This window comes from Mandrillus leucophaeus, unplaced genomic scaffold (genome assembly GCF_000951045.1).
Source record: "Mandrillus leucophaeus isolate KB7577 unplaced genomic scaffold, Mleu.le_1.0 Scaffold262, whole genome shotgun sequence".
Taxonomy (NCBI): Eukaryota; Metazoa; Chordata; class Mammalia; order Primates; family Cercopithecidae; genus Mandrillus; species Mandrillus leucophaeus.
This window is the reverse complement of record NW_012102721.1, coordinates 2827103-2845286: the sequence shown is the minus strand read 5'-3', so window position 1 is coordinate 2845286 and position 18184 is coordinate 2827103. Positions and strand designations below refer to the sequence as shown.

The following is an 18184-nucleotide window of genomic DNA, read 5'->3' as shown; positions in this document are numbered from 1 at the left end:
AAACCCATGAGTTTTCAGAGCTTAATGTAAAAACGAGTGAAAAGAAATCTACAGCTAAACACATTTTACAAAAACCACGGAATTATGAAGGACACGTGAAATAACTCCAGTACTCCTAAACATTAACGACTGATCACGGGCAATGAATAGCAATCATGATGACATCTAACTTCTCTGTAAAATTAAACACAGGACGTGATGAGGCAATGTCTGCAGTGCGTTAAAGACAAAAGCATCGATTTTGCATGTTAATATTTTAAAGGTTTCTTTTTCATCTCTGACAGTAAGAGACAAAATGCTTACAACCCAAGGACACTGCAATATGCTACTTATGAGCATATCTTGGAGAAAACAAACTCCAGGGCCTTCTCCAGCCACCTGAAACATGAGCTGGAATGAATAAGTGAGATTCAGGAATTTGGGAAGGAATAGATGGTAGAGGGGTGGAGGGAAGAGCTGCAGCACAGCCCCACCATCATGAAGGCCCTACATAACTGGCCTCCCCGGCCAAGAACTAGGCCCCAAGGTTTTGGGGGAATGAGTGGCACTTTCCTCAAGGATGTTTGGAACTATTAACCATTCACTGTTGCCTTTCCCTGATGGAATTGCAAGCTATCCTAAATTTTGCTTGCCTCCTTTGTTTTTGTTGATAATACTTTCCAATTTTCAAGAAGAAAGATATTCAAAAATGGAGATATATTTTTTATAATAAAAATTAAAAACTAAAAAAAAAAATCTAGTCATTCTTATCATTTGTTATGGGACAACCCTTTAATTGAACACAAAAATTCTTTTAAAAAATAAAAAATGTCCCCTCCAGCAAGGTCTCTTACCAGACTCAGAAATCCTGTGGCATGTGATTACAATTATGTCAAAATGACCCACTTATGCCTAGAAAAAATGTGTCACAGTGTTGATTTGTATGCCTGAGGCTGGCTGACCTATTGGTAACTTTTCTTCTGATTTTCATACATTTCCTTTAATATGTATGTATTGCTTTTTATAAATGGAAAAACATATATAAAATAAACATGCATTTGTAACTATAATAAGAGAAAAAAACCATATGGATGATAGAAAAATAATGGAATATGAAAATTTGATCTATGTAAACATACTGAAAATTTCTGTGGAAACTTCTCTGAGATTAAGATCCTAGTTTGCCTGCAACAGTTCTGGGTCGTGCCTGTTCTCTTGGCATAATTAGTAGTCGTTTCTGTTTCAGCCTCAAAAATGTCCCAGGTTGGATGTTAAATTATATGACCGGCCTACTTAAGTTACTTTTAGAGATATTTAAAACATGCTTAAGTACCCACCCTACTTAAGGGATCTTTAGAGGTTTTTAATACACGGCATTTAATGCAAACTTTATTTAGCTTCTGCCCATCCTCAGAGACTTCGTGGAAGTTTGCATGCAGTTACCATTTGTAATTAAAGCTGTAAAAGAGGAATTCTTATGATAAAATGATGAAGATGAGATCATCAATCTCTCAGTAGTCTCCTTTATTCCTGTAAACAATTCCCTAGTGAGAAAACCCCAAATAACTTGAGGAAGTATTAGGTTGGTGCAAAAGTATTTGCTGTTTTGGCCATTACTTTTTGCAATCACTCTTGCATCAGCCTAACAGATAAAGTGACTGTGGGGGTGAGCGGATGTGAATTTTCCCTCTATTTATAACTTTGTGTGAGGAAACACCAGTTTTAAACTAGGGACTTCTTGGGAGCTGTGATTGTTTAACCCGAACATCTAAGTTGTATTACCATTCCTCTTAAGTCAGTCAGGAAATACAGAAACAGTTTATGAAAGCTTGCTAATGCTGTGCTTACCTGTTTTGAAAATACTGAACTCTTGTTCTGATTAACGTTTTGCCTTATCAATAAAACCAGACCTTTTTGGTAATGTTGAACAACTACGACATCTACCTCCTAGACATTAAAGAAATGTACTTGGAAGTTCTTTAATTATTTGTATGTGCCACTTTCTTCCATAATTTGTTTTCCTGCAGATGGAACTCCCAAAATTATTTCTGCCTTTAGTGAAAAGGTGGTGAGTCCGGCAGAGCCGGTTTCCCTTATGTGCAACGTGAAGGGAACACCTTTGCCCACGATCACGTGGACGCTGGACGACGACCCCATTCTCAAGGGTGGCAGTCACCGCATCAGCCAGATGATCACGTCGGAGGGGAACGTGGTCAGCTACCTGAACATCTCCAGCTCGCAGGTCCGGGACGGGGGAGTCTACCGCTGCACTGCCAACAACTCGGCGGGAGTCGTCCTGTACCAGGCTCGAATAAACGTAAGAGGTGCTTGTCAAATCAGCTCCTCAAAAAAACACACATAACTCATTGTAGTGGAGAAGAAGATTTCTGCATGCACCGAGCTGGGTCTTGGAATGCCAGAGCGGATTAACTGTTGCTTTCCATTTCCTGCCCTCTCCTTCCTACTCAGGAATGGCACTGACTGGGTTAATGTTGGAAATGGCATTTTGGTTTCTGTAGTCAGCTTGTTCTTTTTTACTCTAGATCTGTTCACCTGATGTTTCCTTTCCTGGTTTATGCTCTGCATGCCCTTTCCCTTCTCCTCCTCTTCGGTTCTTCCACATTCATGGTAAACCTTCATGTACATGGTATTAAACTTACATTCATGCTGCAACGTGGCGTAACCTCCATCGTCATCCTGGATTTTACAGAGAGAGTTAAACAATTGATCAATGGCTGCCAGTGTTTTCACCAAAAGTGCATGATTGTCCAGTGTAGACTAGTTGCTTTCTATTAATTAAATTGCCTTTTATCTTGTAATTTTTAATTCAAAACATTTTCATAGAAGTAGCAGATAAAGTATTTAACACTTAATTCATTTGAATTTAAGAAAAGGAAAGAAAAACCTTCTTTGTAGAAAATACCACATGCAAAAATATTTGTTTAACTGAAAAAGATGTGCTTACATGAATAGAATCTACATTTTTAACTCAAGGAAAAGCGTCCCCATCTCCCCACATGAGATGTACCCTTAAATTATTTTCAAGAGTTTCTTTGTGTCTCTCCAGGGCCTGCAAGCATTCGACCAATGAAAAACATCACAGCAATAGCGGGACGGGACACATATATTCACTGTCGTGTGATTGGCTACCCGTATTACTCCATTAAGTGGTACAAGAACTCTAACCTGCTTCCTTTCAACCACCGCCAAGTGGCATTTGAGAACAATGGAACTCTTAAACTTTCGGATGTGCAAAAGGAAGTGGACGAGGGGGAGTACACGTGCAACGTGTTGGTTCAACCACAACTCTCCACCAGCCAGAGCGTCCACGTGACGGTGAAAGGTAAGCCCTGTTCTTCCGGTTCCCACACATCTCATTCCAAAGCCCGACTACTTCCCAGACCAATGATTTGAAGTCGGGTAATCTAAGATCTGCTTATTTAGAGCAGGATAATTGTACAGGGTGAAGAATGACAGGGAACATGAGATGTCCTCTTTACTACTGACTGAATCTTCACAGGACCTTTAATTGATCTAATTTTCTCTCCAGGTGGAATTTTGGCTTGCTTTTCCAGAGGGCATGTGTTGTTAACATTACAACAGAAAAAAAAAAAAAAAAAAAAGAAGCACATCATTGGCTTGGTTATCTAGTCGTCTTTCAGATAATTTTTAAGTGGATAACTTTCTTTTCCTCAAACCTCCTAAAAGCAAGGTCTCTTAGAATGTAACTGGAAGGGATTTTCTGTGTTGAATGAGGATTTCAAACAAACGTCTTATCTTCTGTAGTTGAGCAGGTCAAAGCAACAACATAGAAATTATGTTTAAAGGATTCCACAGAGTGTTTTTCTCATTAAATTATTTGCATCATGGCATGGACTGTCGTGGAATCTACCTGTCAGGATGATCTTTAGAGATCCTGCATTTCAACTACAATTTCCTTGCCAGAAAAAAACAATAAGGTGATCAGGCTCATCCAAGGATACACAGCTTTGTAGTGGCAGAACCTTAGATAGGCTCGTTTCTTCTATTCTCCAAGTCAGTTTCCTGAGCTGAAGATGAAATAAAATTGTTTTAATTATGTAAATAATCTACCTGAGGTAGGTCCTAGGAATAGAAGTAATATGTTATAAAACTGTTTCTAAAACCTGTGGGTGTTGCTTCTAGCCGCACTGAGCTGCCTTTCTGAGATGTCCAATGTATCTCCCCAAGTACCAATAATTGGCTTTTAGTTGCCCTTGTTACAAAGTTGCATGGGTTTCCTGTGGTCTTCCCCAGCCTTCTTTTCCTACCGACCCTGTGAGTTTTACTTTATTGAGAACACCTACAAACACACACACACACACACACACACACACGAAAAAAATAATATATGTATATTATTATTATGGGGCATATATATATTACATACATTATATATTGTAGAATATGTATTGTGTATTGTATATTAGATATGCCTGCACATATAATAACCGTGTATCTTGAGAATTTTCTCAAATCACTAGATATTCTTGGTAAACCAGGCTGGTAATAGCTGCATAAAGGTTCGTTTTGTGGTTGTGTTTATTCTTTAATCCTCATTTACAGAACATCTGCTTCATGCCAGGCACTCCTCTAGACACGGAGGAATGCAATGATGAAAAAGGTGTGCAAAGTTCTTCCCCTCATTGACTCTCTTCTCAGTCAGGAGAGAGAAACAATAAACAAATAAAACAAGTGAATAAACCAGAAAACACCTAATGGTGCTCCATACTATGCAGAGAATTAAAACATGGCAGTATCTTAATGGTTCATTGCAATAGTCAGATGCCATATCAACACATTTGCTGTACTCTGCCATCTTAAAATTCACTGGTCTGTCATACCCTTGGAAGGAATGTTTTACCCACACATGATTTTGTAACATAAAAAGTTGATTATTTGGAAGTGATTGGTTCACCACATTATGCAGATCTTCCCAATGTTGATACAATTTGTTATACAATATCAAAATATCACAACTACTAACATTACCATGATCTCATCAGAAAGTCTTCAAGTAAACTGTCAAGTTCATGCTGATGGACACAAGTTTTCTAAAATTCTATTCTTTCTTGAAAGATTCAATTTTATTATTTATAATAAACACCATCAATTGTAATCGTAGGAGTGATGGGCTCATTTCTCTGTAAGAAATTGTTTGACAAATAGAAAAGACTGCATAACCATTGATTTTAGGTAGCCATTCTTTTAAGAAAGAAATGGAATTCCATGAAAAAAAAAGCAGCTGCTCAAATTTGCAACTTAAGCAAGCACAGACATACTCTGACATGAAGTATGACATTCACGTCAGACATACTCTGACATGAAGAAGACAGCCCCATGCTGCTCAGGAGGCAGAGGACACACTGTGCCTTCTTCCCATTTATTACACAGGACATACAACATTAAAAATAACATGAGCTTTAGGGTAAAAATGTAATAAAACTGTTCTTTTTCTTGCTTCATTGTCTGTAAATGAATCTGGCATTTTTAAAAATCCAACTCAGACTATGCGTTGGTAAACAGTACAATGAACAGTCATCCTGTTAGTGTCGCTGCTGGGATTCATGGTAAGGCTCAGCAGTCCCACCCACCATGGCTTTTGCTCCAACGGTGCAAATATCAACACCATGAGAAAGGCAAACAGCACCTCAGCATTGTCATGAAAAAGATTTTCTTCTTAGAAATCACCTAAAATGGTCTCAGGGATCCCTACAGGTCTGTGAGCTACATTTTGAAAACATCTAATACAGTGCTAAAATTTGAGTTTATTTCTAATGTTTGACCATTACAAATAAGGTATCAAATGAACTTCTTTATGCATTGGCCTTTGTCTGATTTTAAGATCATTTTTTTCAAGAAAAATTTCCAGAAGTATGTCCGTTGAATAAATAGGTATAATATTTTAATGTAATTTTTAGGAGACATAAATTTAAACAAAAGCTCTTTGAATCATTAACTTTTGCTCTTTAAATTTGCCAGATCATTATAAATCAGTGTATTCATCTTGATCCTTTTGAAGTGACAGAAACCAATTCAAACTAGCTTATGGCCAAAAGAATAATTTATCGTCTCTTAGAAACAATATATTTGTGATTTTAGGAAGTAATTCTATTGAATAATTTTGTCTTCAGCAGCTTCTTTTCTTCTAAACACATATCATATAGTATAAAACTTGTCAGCTCCTTTGCAAATACTTGCAAACAAAGGAAGGAAAATATTATTTTTTTTGCCTGGAATTTTATGGTATTTTATTGCCTGGAAAGAAATGGCAGTTGTTGGGATTTGAGGCTTGCAAAATTTATCAGAATAGTCAGGAAAAGCTGCCTTGAAAAAGTGAGACTTTGAGCAAAGATGTGGAGGGGTTTCAGACAGTTCATAGGTAAAGGGAAGAGATAGAACCACGATGTTTAGAGTTTGCCCGGCAAGCTTGAGGAATAACAGAAAGGCTGGTGTGGCGGGAGCCAAGTGAACAAGAAAACATTAAGAGGTCCTGAGTCAGAAGGAGCAGAACCTTTTCATGGGGGACTTACTAGATCAGGACTTCGGTTTTCAGGACATGGGTTTTCTGCTGAGTGAGATGGGGGCTTTGTTGTATGACTTTAAAAAGAAAAGTCACATGGCCAGACTAAGGTTTTGAAAGGATGCTTTTAGCCAGGTATGGTAGGACGAGCCTGTAGTCCCAGCTACTCCAGAGGCTGAGACAGGAGAATACTTCAAGTCCAGTAGTTTGAGGTTGTGGTGCACTGTATTTGCACCTGTGAACAGCCACTGCACTCCAGCCTGGGCAACATAGTGAGACCTCATCTCTAAAAAAAAAAAAGAAGAAGGATGCATCTTATTCCTGTGCTGAGAATGGTCTATGCAGGGAAAGGGAGCAAGTAGAATGACCTGTTGGAAAGTGAATCCAAGTGAGAGATGGTGGTGGGGGAGAGCAGAGGAGGTGATGGGTAGAAGACAGACTCTGGATCTATTTTGAAGGTCTATTCAATCGGTTTTCCTAGTGGTTGGATACAGGTGTGAGGAACATAAAGACATCAAGGATCAGGTCAGGCTTCTGACCTGAGTGTCAGGAAGAATGGCATTGCTTTCTACTGAGTGAGCAGAAGATGCAGTGGACCGGTTTAAGGAAGGCGATTAGGAGTCTAGTTATCGATGTGTTGAGATTGAAATACACACTAAACAAGTAAGTGGATGCTCTCAGTAGGAAATTAGATATGGGAGAGTAGAGTTCAGGAATCCAGGCTGCAGACCTGGGGACATCAGTGAACAGATGATGCTCAACACCACAGCGTGGGTGGGACCCTCACGGGACTTCATGCACCACACCGCAGGTTTTGACTTCGTATGGACAGGCTGCCCCACCCCCCAGTCAGGCTCACATTAGAACCTTTCACCAAATATCTGAAGATAAAGTCTGACAAAAATTCAAGTTTGAAATGTAAGTTTATCTCTTTTTAGATTTCCTAGATTGGCACAGATCCATGTATTGACTATGACCCTATTGGTTGCAAGGTGCAAGAATCCAAATTACCTTTGCTTCAACAGCCAAGTGCAGAGGCACACTGCTGTAATCCCAGCTACTTGGGAGGCCTAGGTGTGATGTGGTACGCAACTGTAGTTCCAGCTACTCCGGAGACTGAGACAGGAGAATGGCTTGAAGCCAGGAGTGCGAGGCTGCGGTGAACTACTTCCAAAACACAGTAACAATTATACCCCATTCACAATCTTAGCCTTTACTCAGAACTTAGAAGGGTCTTAAACAAATTGACTTCTGAACATTTAAATTTACATTTTAAAATGTTTTAATCTCAGTACTTTGGGAGACCGAGGCAGGAGGATCACTTGAGGCCGGGAGTTCAAGATCAGCCTGGCCACCATAGCAAAACCCAGTCTCTACTAAGAATACAAAAAGTAGCCAGGCATGGTGGCACACACCTGTAATCCTAGCTACTCGGGTGGCTGAGGAGGGAGGATATCTTGAACCCAGGAGGTGGAGGTTGCAGTGAGCCAAGATAGCACCACTGCACTCCAGACTGGGTGACAGAGCAAGATTCTGTCTCAAGATAATAATAATAATAATAATAATAATAATAATAAATCAACAAATAAAATGTTTTTAAAAGAAATATTAATATGTAAATTAAATTATACTCCAACGGTCAGGATTGTAGTTCATCAAGGCTTTTTAAAAATTAACAACCGAGTATTAGGGGAGGAAAATAAGAAATCAGCTAAATTTTAGGAAAGGACTTAGAATTTTGGCTCTCCCTGTGGGTTAGGCTTGAAAGAGACTTTCTTAGTCTTTTCATGTAAATGCAGCTCCACTGCCTTTCCTGGGAGACCACACAGTGACTCTTTCACCCAGCTAATTTTGGAAGAGCAAACCTGAAGCCTTAAAAATTGGCTTCCTTGGGAAGTAGAAGTGACCCAGTTGATCCCAGCAATATTGCTGCCAACAGTGAAACCAAATTACTGTTATCTTGCCTCCAGGAGGTTCATTTTAAATATTGGATATAGCGGAGAGTATGTGCATCTGTGTTTAGGTGATATTTGGAAACAATACTATTTTTTTTTCATCATGTCTTTTTTTGATAGTAGTCATAACCCTTTGCTTATTTTAGAGCATATGCCTGCAATAAATTTTTTAAATTTCAAAGATTGATATAAATAACATGCTTATTATTGATGGTGGTTGAAGCTTAAGCAGTTCTGAAATATATGTAACTATCCAGAAGTGCAAGTTTGCTGCCTTCAAACATATAGGCAGAAGTAGAAGTCCAAATCTCTTCTTTCACTTCATTTCAATTTAACAAGCAGATTTATATTTAACACATTTTCAAGCTTTGTCTTTCCCTTTTTAGGTGCCACATTGAACTTGAACGGTGCTTAATTGAGTGTTCTAATTGCTGGGAATCAACACTGCCAGGAAAGTTAATTGACTGCGGGATAAAAATGTCACCTTCTATTTATATTTATATAAAACTTTGTAGTTTACAAAACACTTTCATCTGTGTCACCTTAATTAATACAGTGACTCTGTAATGTAGATAAAGCGTAATCAGGGAAAGAATAGAAGAGGGATGAGGCTGCGCAGTCTTCCAGTAATACATTCAAGACTCAAACGCTGATGTTTTGATTCCAACACAACCCCATGGTGACTCCCAGAAGAATAATTTGTATTGCAGTGGGAAACCGGGGTAGGAGTGGAGAGAGATGAATACATAGGACCCTGGAATAAAGCTTTTTTAAAAAAAAGTCAAGACAAACAACATGTTAAAATGTAGGGCAAAAGATATTGAGGGACTGATTTAAGAGAGAGAGAATTTGTTGAATTGGAGAGAGGAAAAGCAGAGAATGGATTTGGTGAAAGAGGGCAGGTCAGAATGAGAAATGACTCCAGAAGCTTTTGCTTGGGAGATGGGGGAGCTGAGAGGAGTGATGTGGCACCTGAGTGCCTTGGCGAAAGCCTTTGGGTGACGGGATTGGTCTAAAGTGCCTGTGTATCACCATTCTGGCTTCAGACCATGGGGATTTAAAAAAATAGACAGGAAAGCAGACTAAAATTCATAGAGAAAGATAGTTAAAATTACAGGTAAATAAATGCCTAAGGAGCACCAAGCTTTCAGAGTTATATTTTATAAGGATTTTTAAAAGTTAATATTTGCCGGTAGTGAGATGAAATGGCCATGCTGGGAATGCAGAGAACAACCAGAAACATCCACTTTTACATGTTTCATTCAGTGTCTATATTTGTGGCAATTTCCCATTTTAATGTACCACAATTTTTTTTTTTTTTTTTACCCTGTCCTCCTCCAAATTGAAAGGAGAATTAGATGTCACTGCCAGGGTTTCCAGCTCTTGTGTTGGTGGCACTTTGTGTACCGTAGCCCAACAGGAACACTGTTCTGCACATTTTGATGTTAAAATCCTGCTTCCATGCAGCTTTTTGTCCTGTGCTGCGTCTCGTCTGTCACCGTAACGTCTTACTGCATTGCTGTTGGTGCAAGTGGGGAAATGAATGCTGAGTTAAAAATAGTGCTGTGAGTTTGTCCGCTCGCCTTCCACTCGAGGTGAGCGGCTGGGGATGCCGTCTTCTAATGGCATCATTCTTCAAGGGCTGACAACAAATGTCATCTGGCCTAGGGAAGGGACAGCTTTGTGCACAGAAATAGCCTTGGCAGTTCCCCTACTCCTGCTTTCAGACATTTGCTCATTAGCTGTTCCAACCTTGGCACTATCAACTTCCACCGAATTCCAAACCCGACTCTGTCAGCAAGGAAAGGTCTTTCATTGTTAATCTGTCGCTTTCTTGCACTTTCTCCTGCTATCTCTTTAGATACTGGAGTTACTTACAATATTGTTTATGGAAAGGGCAACATTTTGAGGTTATTTTTCTATTTTAGTTCCTCATTAAAGTGGAGCAGTGGTTAACTTAGGCTCCAGTTTGCTGGGGTCTTTTGTGTGTGGCCATACACTGCAGTCATCCACAACTTTTTCGTATTTATTTTTCAACAACGACTTGGGAATTGCAGAGCTTCTGTTATGAATAATACAGGAGAAATATAGACCTGGGGAAAAATAGAATGGTAATGTATTAAATATGTAATCCTTTTATGTTAATTTATTATTTAAAATGGGAATTTAAATTCTCTTTTTAATTTAATACCCTAATGCGAGAAAAGAAAACTAGTGAAGTGGGAACTTTCACTGTCCTCCCTTTTTAAATGATGCAAGAAAGCACTCATGCTTCATTGCGCTTAAATGCATGCATTTACTCAGCTACCCTGGGGATTTATGCTCTCAAGTGTCTGCAGAAGAGAAAGGTAGAATATCTGAGCACAGAACTCAGCTTCTATGGTTTCCTTCGGATAGGTTTGTCCTGGAGGTAGAATGACTTAAAATTCCTGTATTCTAGAAATCAAAGCAGGTACAGTGTGTAAGATTGGTTTCAATATCAAAGAATGCTATATATATGTATAATATATATTTATTATATATATGCCTATAATAAATATATACAATTTATTATATAAAATATATTCATATAATAAATATATGTATTTGATGTTTATTATATAAATATATGCATAAATATATTTTATATATTGCATATATTATATATTGATTTTAAATGCATATATATGATTTTTTACATTATAAATAAAACGATATGTATTTATTTACATTTTAAATAAGATGGTATGTATTTCCTGTGTATAGTATAATGTTTTGAAATATATATCCATTGTGGAATGACTAAGTCTGATCAATTAACATATAGGTTGCCTCACACAGTTATCATGTTTGTGGTGAGAACACTTTATATTCACAGTCAGCATTTTTCAAGAATACAATAAATTATTAGCTATAGTCACCATATTGTACAATAGATCTCTTGGAGTTTTCCTCCTGAAATTTTGTGTCCTTTGACATACATCTCCCCAGTAACTCCAGCCCTTGAGAACCACAACCATTCTCCGTTCTATAAGATCAACCTTGTTAGATTGCACATATGAGTTAGATGATGTGGTATTTGCCTTTATGTGCCTGGCTTATTTCACGTAATATAATGTTCTCCAGTTCATCCATATTGTCACAAAGGGCTACAGTTCACTCTTTCTTAAGGTTGAATAGTCTTAAGGCTGAAGGTCCTTATTTTGTTTTATTTTTTATTTTTATTATTTATTTATTTATTTTGAGACAGTCTTGCTCTGTTGTCGGGCTGGAGTGCAGTGGTGCAATCTCAGCTCACTGCATCCTCTGCCTCCTGGGTTCAAGCAATTCTCCTGCCTCAGCCTCCCGAGTAGCTGGGACTACAGGCGTGCACTACTACCCACAGCTAATTTTTGTATTTTTAGTAGAGATGAGGTTTCACCATGTTGACCAGGATGGTCTTAATCTCTTGACCTCGTGATCTGCCCACCTTGGCCTCCCAAAGTGCTGGGATTACAGTTGTTTTATTTTAACTCGTCCCTTTTTTTGGTAACCATTGTATATATATACCACATATTTTTTAATCCATTCATCTGCTGGTGACCACTTAGCCACTTGATTCCATATCTTGGCTATTGTAAACAATGCCACAATGAACATGGAAGTGTAGATATCTCTTCAACATACTGATTTCATATCCTTTTCGTATATACCCAGTAATGGCATTGCTAGAAAATATGGTGGTTCTATTTTTAATTTTTTTGAGGAAGCTGCATATTGTTTTCTATAGTGAGTATAGTAACTTGCTTTTCTATCAATGCAGTACAAAGCTTCTCTTTTCTCCATATGCTCACCAATGCTTGTTTTTTTCATGTTTTTGATAATAGCCATTCTAACATGTGTGAGATGATACCTCATTTTGGTTTTTTAGTTTGCATTTCCCTGATAACTAGTGATGTTGAGCATTTTTTTATATACCTGTTAGCCATTTGTACGTCTTCTTTTGAGAAATGTTTATTCAGGTTCATTGCCTATTTTTTAATAGCTTCATTGAATTTGCCTATTTTCAAATCAGATTGTTTTCTTGCTATTGCATTGTTTGAATCCTTCATATATTTTGGATAGTAACCTTTTATCGGATGTATGGTTTGCAAATATATTCTCTCCTTCTATATATAGGTTGTCACTTCATTCACTCTGGTGATTGATTTCCTTTGCCGTGCAGAAGTTTTTTTTAGTTTGATGTAATCCCATTGTTCTATTTTTGTATTTGTTGTCCATGCTTTTGGGGTAATAACCAAAAGTCATTGCCTAAAGCAATGTTAGGGAGATTTTCTCTTATGTTTTCTCCTACTAATTTCATAGTTTAGGCCCTTCCATTAAGTCTTTAATCCAGTTTGAGTTTAATTGTGTATATGGCATTAGAGACACCATAAATTAGAGATAATGACCTAATTCCATTTTTCTGCTTGTGGATATCTAGTTTTCCCAACACCATTTACTGAAAAGACCCATTGTGTGTTCTTGTCTCCTAACTTTGCCCTTGTCTTCATTTGGACCTTGTTTAAGAAATTTACGAGCTCATGAAGATGCGTTCCTATTTTTTTCTGTATTTGTTTTATGTCTATATTTTTACTGTTTGCATTTAGGCCCTCAACCCCCACTGAGGTTCACAGATATAATTAAGGTGGGGTCCAATTTATTTTCTATCTATATTGAGTCAGTTATCTCAATATTTATTAAGTGACCCATGTTTTCTTCTTCTCTCCATCTACCAAGATACCATGTTGGTGTTGTCAGAGGCAGTCTTCATTCTGTGAAATGTATTCACTACCTTTTTATACCCTTGTCTCACTGTAACATATTTCCGCACTTTACTAAAAAAAATGCAGCCTCTTCAAGTCAGTTATTATTAATAACCAACCTTCTCAAGAGCAATGACCTTTTCTAAGCCAAAGTCATGAAAAATACTTCTCAAGTAAATAATCTGCTATTACTAACAATCCTCATAAAGAAACTATTGGAAAAATAAGCTAAGTTTTAAAATGAATACCAGTGATTTTATGAATCTTGTTTACCTCTGTTGTTAAGCCTGGTTGTCATCACCTCTGGTTGGGGTCACATGGCTTTACTTCCATCAAAAGTCCATATAAACAAAAATGAAATAATTGCACCTCATCTAGATGATACTTTCCTCTAACTGAATAAGTAAAACATGAGATATGTTTCATTTCCTTGATGCCATGATGATTCAAATGACTTTTCTTTTCATATTAAAGATGCAGAAAAGTAACACAGTTTTATTACAGTCTCCTGTATGAAGCTATTATTGCTCTCAACCAGGGGAAACATAACCTATCATCCTCCTTGGACCATGGTGACTCCAGTTGTTTACGTATAGAAATTGTCATGAGTTTTTAAGTTCTTGGTCATTTTAATCTTTTAAAGAAACTATCTCAACATAATATGATTATGACTTTACAATACACTCCATAAAAATAAGTTTAAAGAGACATTTCATATGACTGAAGACTAAAATGACCCCAAGAAATTATCCAGTTCTTTCCACCACATTCTCCTTCAGGTATCTGGTTGACAATATTGCAGGGCATCCATTTTTCTAGAAAGTCTTTTGGAAGGAGACACTGCCATGCTTCTCAGAGCTTGTTTTACTCTTTTACACCCCCAAATTTCAAGTAGTTTATTTTTGCCTTTTTGGTATCCAACTTGCATCTTTTGTGTTTGTCTTCATTATAATACTACTTTATGCCTTGGGATGTCTTTTTCTTGTTCCTAAAACATTTTGGTTTTTTTCTTTTTTCTCACTTGGACTTACTTAATAATTTTAAGCAATTTTTAGGAAAAAAGTTATTTGCCTTCCTTTTATTTCCTTCTCTCTCACTCTCTCCTTTTTATTTATTTATTTTTTTTAAGACAGAGTTTTGCTGTTGTTGCCCAGGCTGGAATGTAATGGCATAATCTCAGCTCACTGCAACCTCTGCTTCCTGGGTTCAAGCAATTCTCCCACCTCAGCCTCCCAAGTAACTGGGATTACAGGGGTGAGCCACCATGCCCAGCTAATTTTTGTATTTTTAGCAGAGATGGGGTTTCACTGTGTTGGCCAGGCTGGTCTCAAACTCCTGACCTCAGGCGATCCTCCCACCTCAGCCTCCCAAAGTACTGGGATTATAGGCGTGAGCCACTGCACCCAGCCCCCTTACTCTTTATGTTGTTATATTTATGACTCTTTACCTCTTTTCACAATCTAGCAGTCTAAAATAAGCATCCTGTAGAAGAACTACTTTGTTTAAAATCATTGTAGAAAAGTTAGCTACTCTTACCCCCGATATATTCCAAATATTAGAGATAACAACTGAATTTTTGCTCAGAACACTAGCTGAACTTGGACCAGCTGAATGAGCAAAAACAACCAAACAAACACAGCTTATTTTTTTAAGTTCGCGAGCAACTATTTTAAAATTAATCTTTTTAACTTTTTCCCTTGCTTCTTTTTTATTCTTCTATCTTTTGCTTGCTCTGAGGGAAAATAACAAGATATTGTTCATCATGTACAGAGGGGTATAATTGAAAGAGAACTCAGCACTAATTCTTTTCTAGTCACAGTCTCAGATGAGTTAAAGTAATGTGAATGGATGATTGAAGTATATGGAGGCAGTATCACACACAGACCTGGTCCATGCATTTTTGCTGTAGATGAAACAAACAGTTGTGGTTGGGTTCTTCAAGAAGCCAACTCTGAGATGGATGCTAGTGTGCAGGATGTTTATCAGGGAGTACCTTATGACCAATACCCAAGGAGGGAAGGACAGGAAGAAGGACTGGGTCAAGAAAGAGTGAGCTGGGATGCAGGCGAATGACAGTGAACTCTGGAGCAAGAACAGTCCTTCAGGATTGTCCTGAGTTTGGGCAGAATTGCTCCTCAATCAGTCACTGGATTGAGGACACTCCAAAAAGAGCCTGTCCTTGGGTGAAGTGGGCCTCTGCAGCTGAGACAATCTCTGAGGTGGCCAATAACTTCCAAATGACATCACCCCCTGAATTGGTGGTAACATGTCCTTTCTTGAAAACAATCTGGTCAGTGCAACTCCTCCCACTTACGTAGATGTCAAATGGCTATAGATGTGCATCTTAAACACCTTTTCCCAAATACTTTTTTTCATTAAATTGCTCCCACTGGCTGGGTATGGTAGCTCACGCCTGTAATCCCAGCACTTTGGGAGGCCGAGGTGGGTGGATCAACTAAGGTTAGGAGTTTGAGACCAGCCTGGCCAACATGGTGAAATCCTGTCTCTACCAAAAATACAAAACTTAGCCAGGTGTGGTGGCGGGCACCTGTAGTCCCAGCGACTCGAGAGTCCAGGGCAAGAGAATTGCTTGAACCAATTCTGTCTCCAAAAAAAAAAAAAAAAATTGCTCCCACTTTCTATAATGGCATGAGTCTAATATTTCAAATTGAAATGAGAAATGTTACAGTATGTCATAGTGTATTGTGGTGTAGTTCATAGCACAACTGGACCTTTGTCATCAGAACAAATTTCACCTCAAAAAATCTCTTTAGTTTTGTGAGTCCTAAGATGTTTTAAAAATTTGTTCAGGTAATACTTGTGCATCTGCTGTTAATAAGATCAAGTAATAATAGGATGGTCACTGCCAGCAAGGTGTTGGGGTCTGTGGGTGACCCCACAGACAAATGATGGCAACACATGGCGGGAAGCAGCAAATGTCCTGGGTGAGGGGCAGCAGAGAGTTCGAAGCAGCAGCCATGACACCTGGCGCAGGAGAACAGCAGGGAGACAAAGAAAAGAAATGCGGACATCAACACAATACCATCAGAGATTATGCAGTATGTGTTTTCGGAGCAGAGGAAGTGGACATTTAGCCAATTCTGGGCATAGGGTAGGCTGAGAAGTCTTAAGGAGCCAAAAAAAATGTCCAAGAAAGGCTGAGTTGAATCTCAAAAGGGTCAAGAGCCTGAAGCGGTTTCCAAACACAGGGAACAATTTAGTGTAGTTTTGCCATTATAAGATGATCGGAGTGAGAATGGGGCTCAGACAGGGCATGGGGACAGAGATGAGTCAGGTGCAGCTGCTCACATGAAAGAGCCCATATGGCTGACACAAAGGATACTCCCAGTAAGCGAAGGTCTGCATCTGCACAGAGAGGACCAGGCCTTGGAGAGTTAGCACATCCTACTGGATCCTAAAGGTGGCGGAGCAGAGGGAAATGCTCGCAGCAATGTTTTAGAAACATTAATCTGGTTGGGGTGTGTAAGATATATCACAATGTAGAAAGATTAAAAAAAAAAAAAAGAATGACCAGTTAGGACACAATTGAGAGTTGTAATTAAAAAGGTGATAGTACTGTGTTTGGAAAAAGAGAAACCACACACAAGACATGTTGAGAATTGGAGTAGACAATACATAACAGCCCACTCTCAGCAGCTGGACACGAAAAGAAACGCACAACTAGGAACACTTTTATTATTCGAAGCTTCTTGCAACCAGAAGATTTTGCTATCACTGCTAAGAACAGAGAATTGAAGAAGCTTAAAGGGAAACTTGCTATGTGTGGTTTGGGATTTGAGATGCTTCTGAGACATCAAGATGAAGATATGGTCATACTATTGAACAAGCAGGCATGAATCTTGAGAAGAAGTTTTTGTTTGAAAATTTAGATAAGGAGTCAATGGCATTGAGCTGACAGCTGGGGCCAAGGAGGTGCTGAGACCATCAGGGAGAGAGAAGGAAGAACAAGGCCAGGTCAGGACACTGAGGAACAATTGTTCCATTAGTGTATGTTTAGTAAGAGACATTCCTTTCCATCTGAATTGTTGAACTATTTATTTACGGTTTTCAATTTCATAATCCAATTTTGTCATGTGTGGTATGATTCTTCAAGTGAATGTGATATCCACCCTCATTAACTTTTGCCATGGGGTCTATGAATTCTCATAAACTCTTATAGGGTACTTGTCTATGTTTTAGACATTTAAAGTAAATACACATAAATGAACAGAGATGGTGACTGATAGGGTTTGGCTGTGTCTTCACCCAAATCTTATGTTGAATTTTACTCCCATAATTCCCACATGTTGTGAGAGGGACCTGGTCGGAGATAATTGAATCATGGGGGCAGTTTCCCCTATACTGTTCTCATGGTAGTGAGTAAGTCTTATGAGATCTGATCGTTTTATCGGGGGATTCTGCTTTTGCGTCTCCATCATTCTCTCTTTGCCTGCTGCCATCTATGTAAGATGGGACTTGCTTCTCCTTGCTTCCCACCATGATTGTGAGGCTCCCCAAGCCATGTGGAACTGTAAGTCCAATTAAACTCTTTCTTTTGTAAATGGCCCAGTCTTGGGTATGTCTTTATCCACAGCATGAAAACAGACTAACACAGTGACAAAATTGATTATTTTAGAGAATATATTACTTGCCCATTTAATTAACTTAGAAATAATTTCAAATCACATTTACTATAAAAATATTGTGTAGTTCTAATAATTGAACAAAACTAATACTGCATTTTCCATATTAGAATCTTTATTGTGTAAAATAAAGAATAATTCTACATGGGAAGAACCATATGCATTATGAAACAATACCAGGAAATAAAATAATTCAATCCATTGTTAAAAATTACAATATGATATGAGGAAAGATTTTCATCACAGCAGTAACTATAGCAGACATAATGTTCTTCTATTTTATTTCATTTAATTCTCAGTTCC

At 38.2% G+C, this 18184-nt stretch overlaps 1 protein-coding gene across 1 annotated transcript in view; it reads left to right on the top strand.

The window, feature by feature from the left end:
- DSCAM (Down syndrome cell adhesion molecule) overlaps positions 1-18184 on the top strand; it is a 909566-nt gene that overhangs the window by 577591 nt on the left and 313791 nt on the right. Inside the window, exons 7-8 of the mRNA XM_011984189.1 lie at positions 2007-2303; positions 3047-3322. Of these exons, the coding sequence (XP_011839579.1) occupies positions 2007-2303; positions 3047-3322 (573 nt within the window). The remainder of the gene's footprint in view (positions 1-2006; positions 2304-3046; positions 3323-18184) is intronic.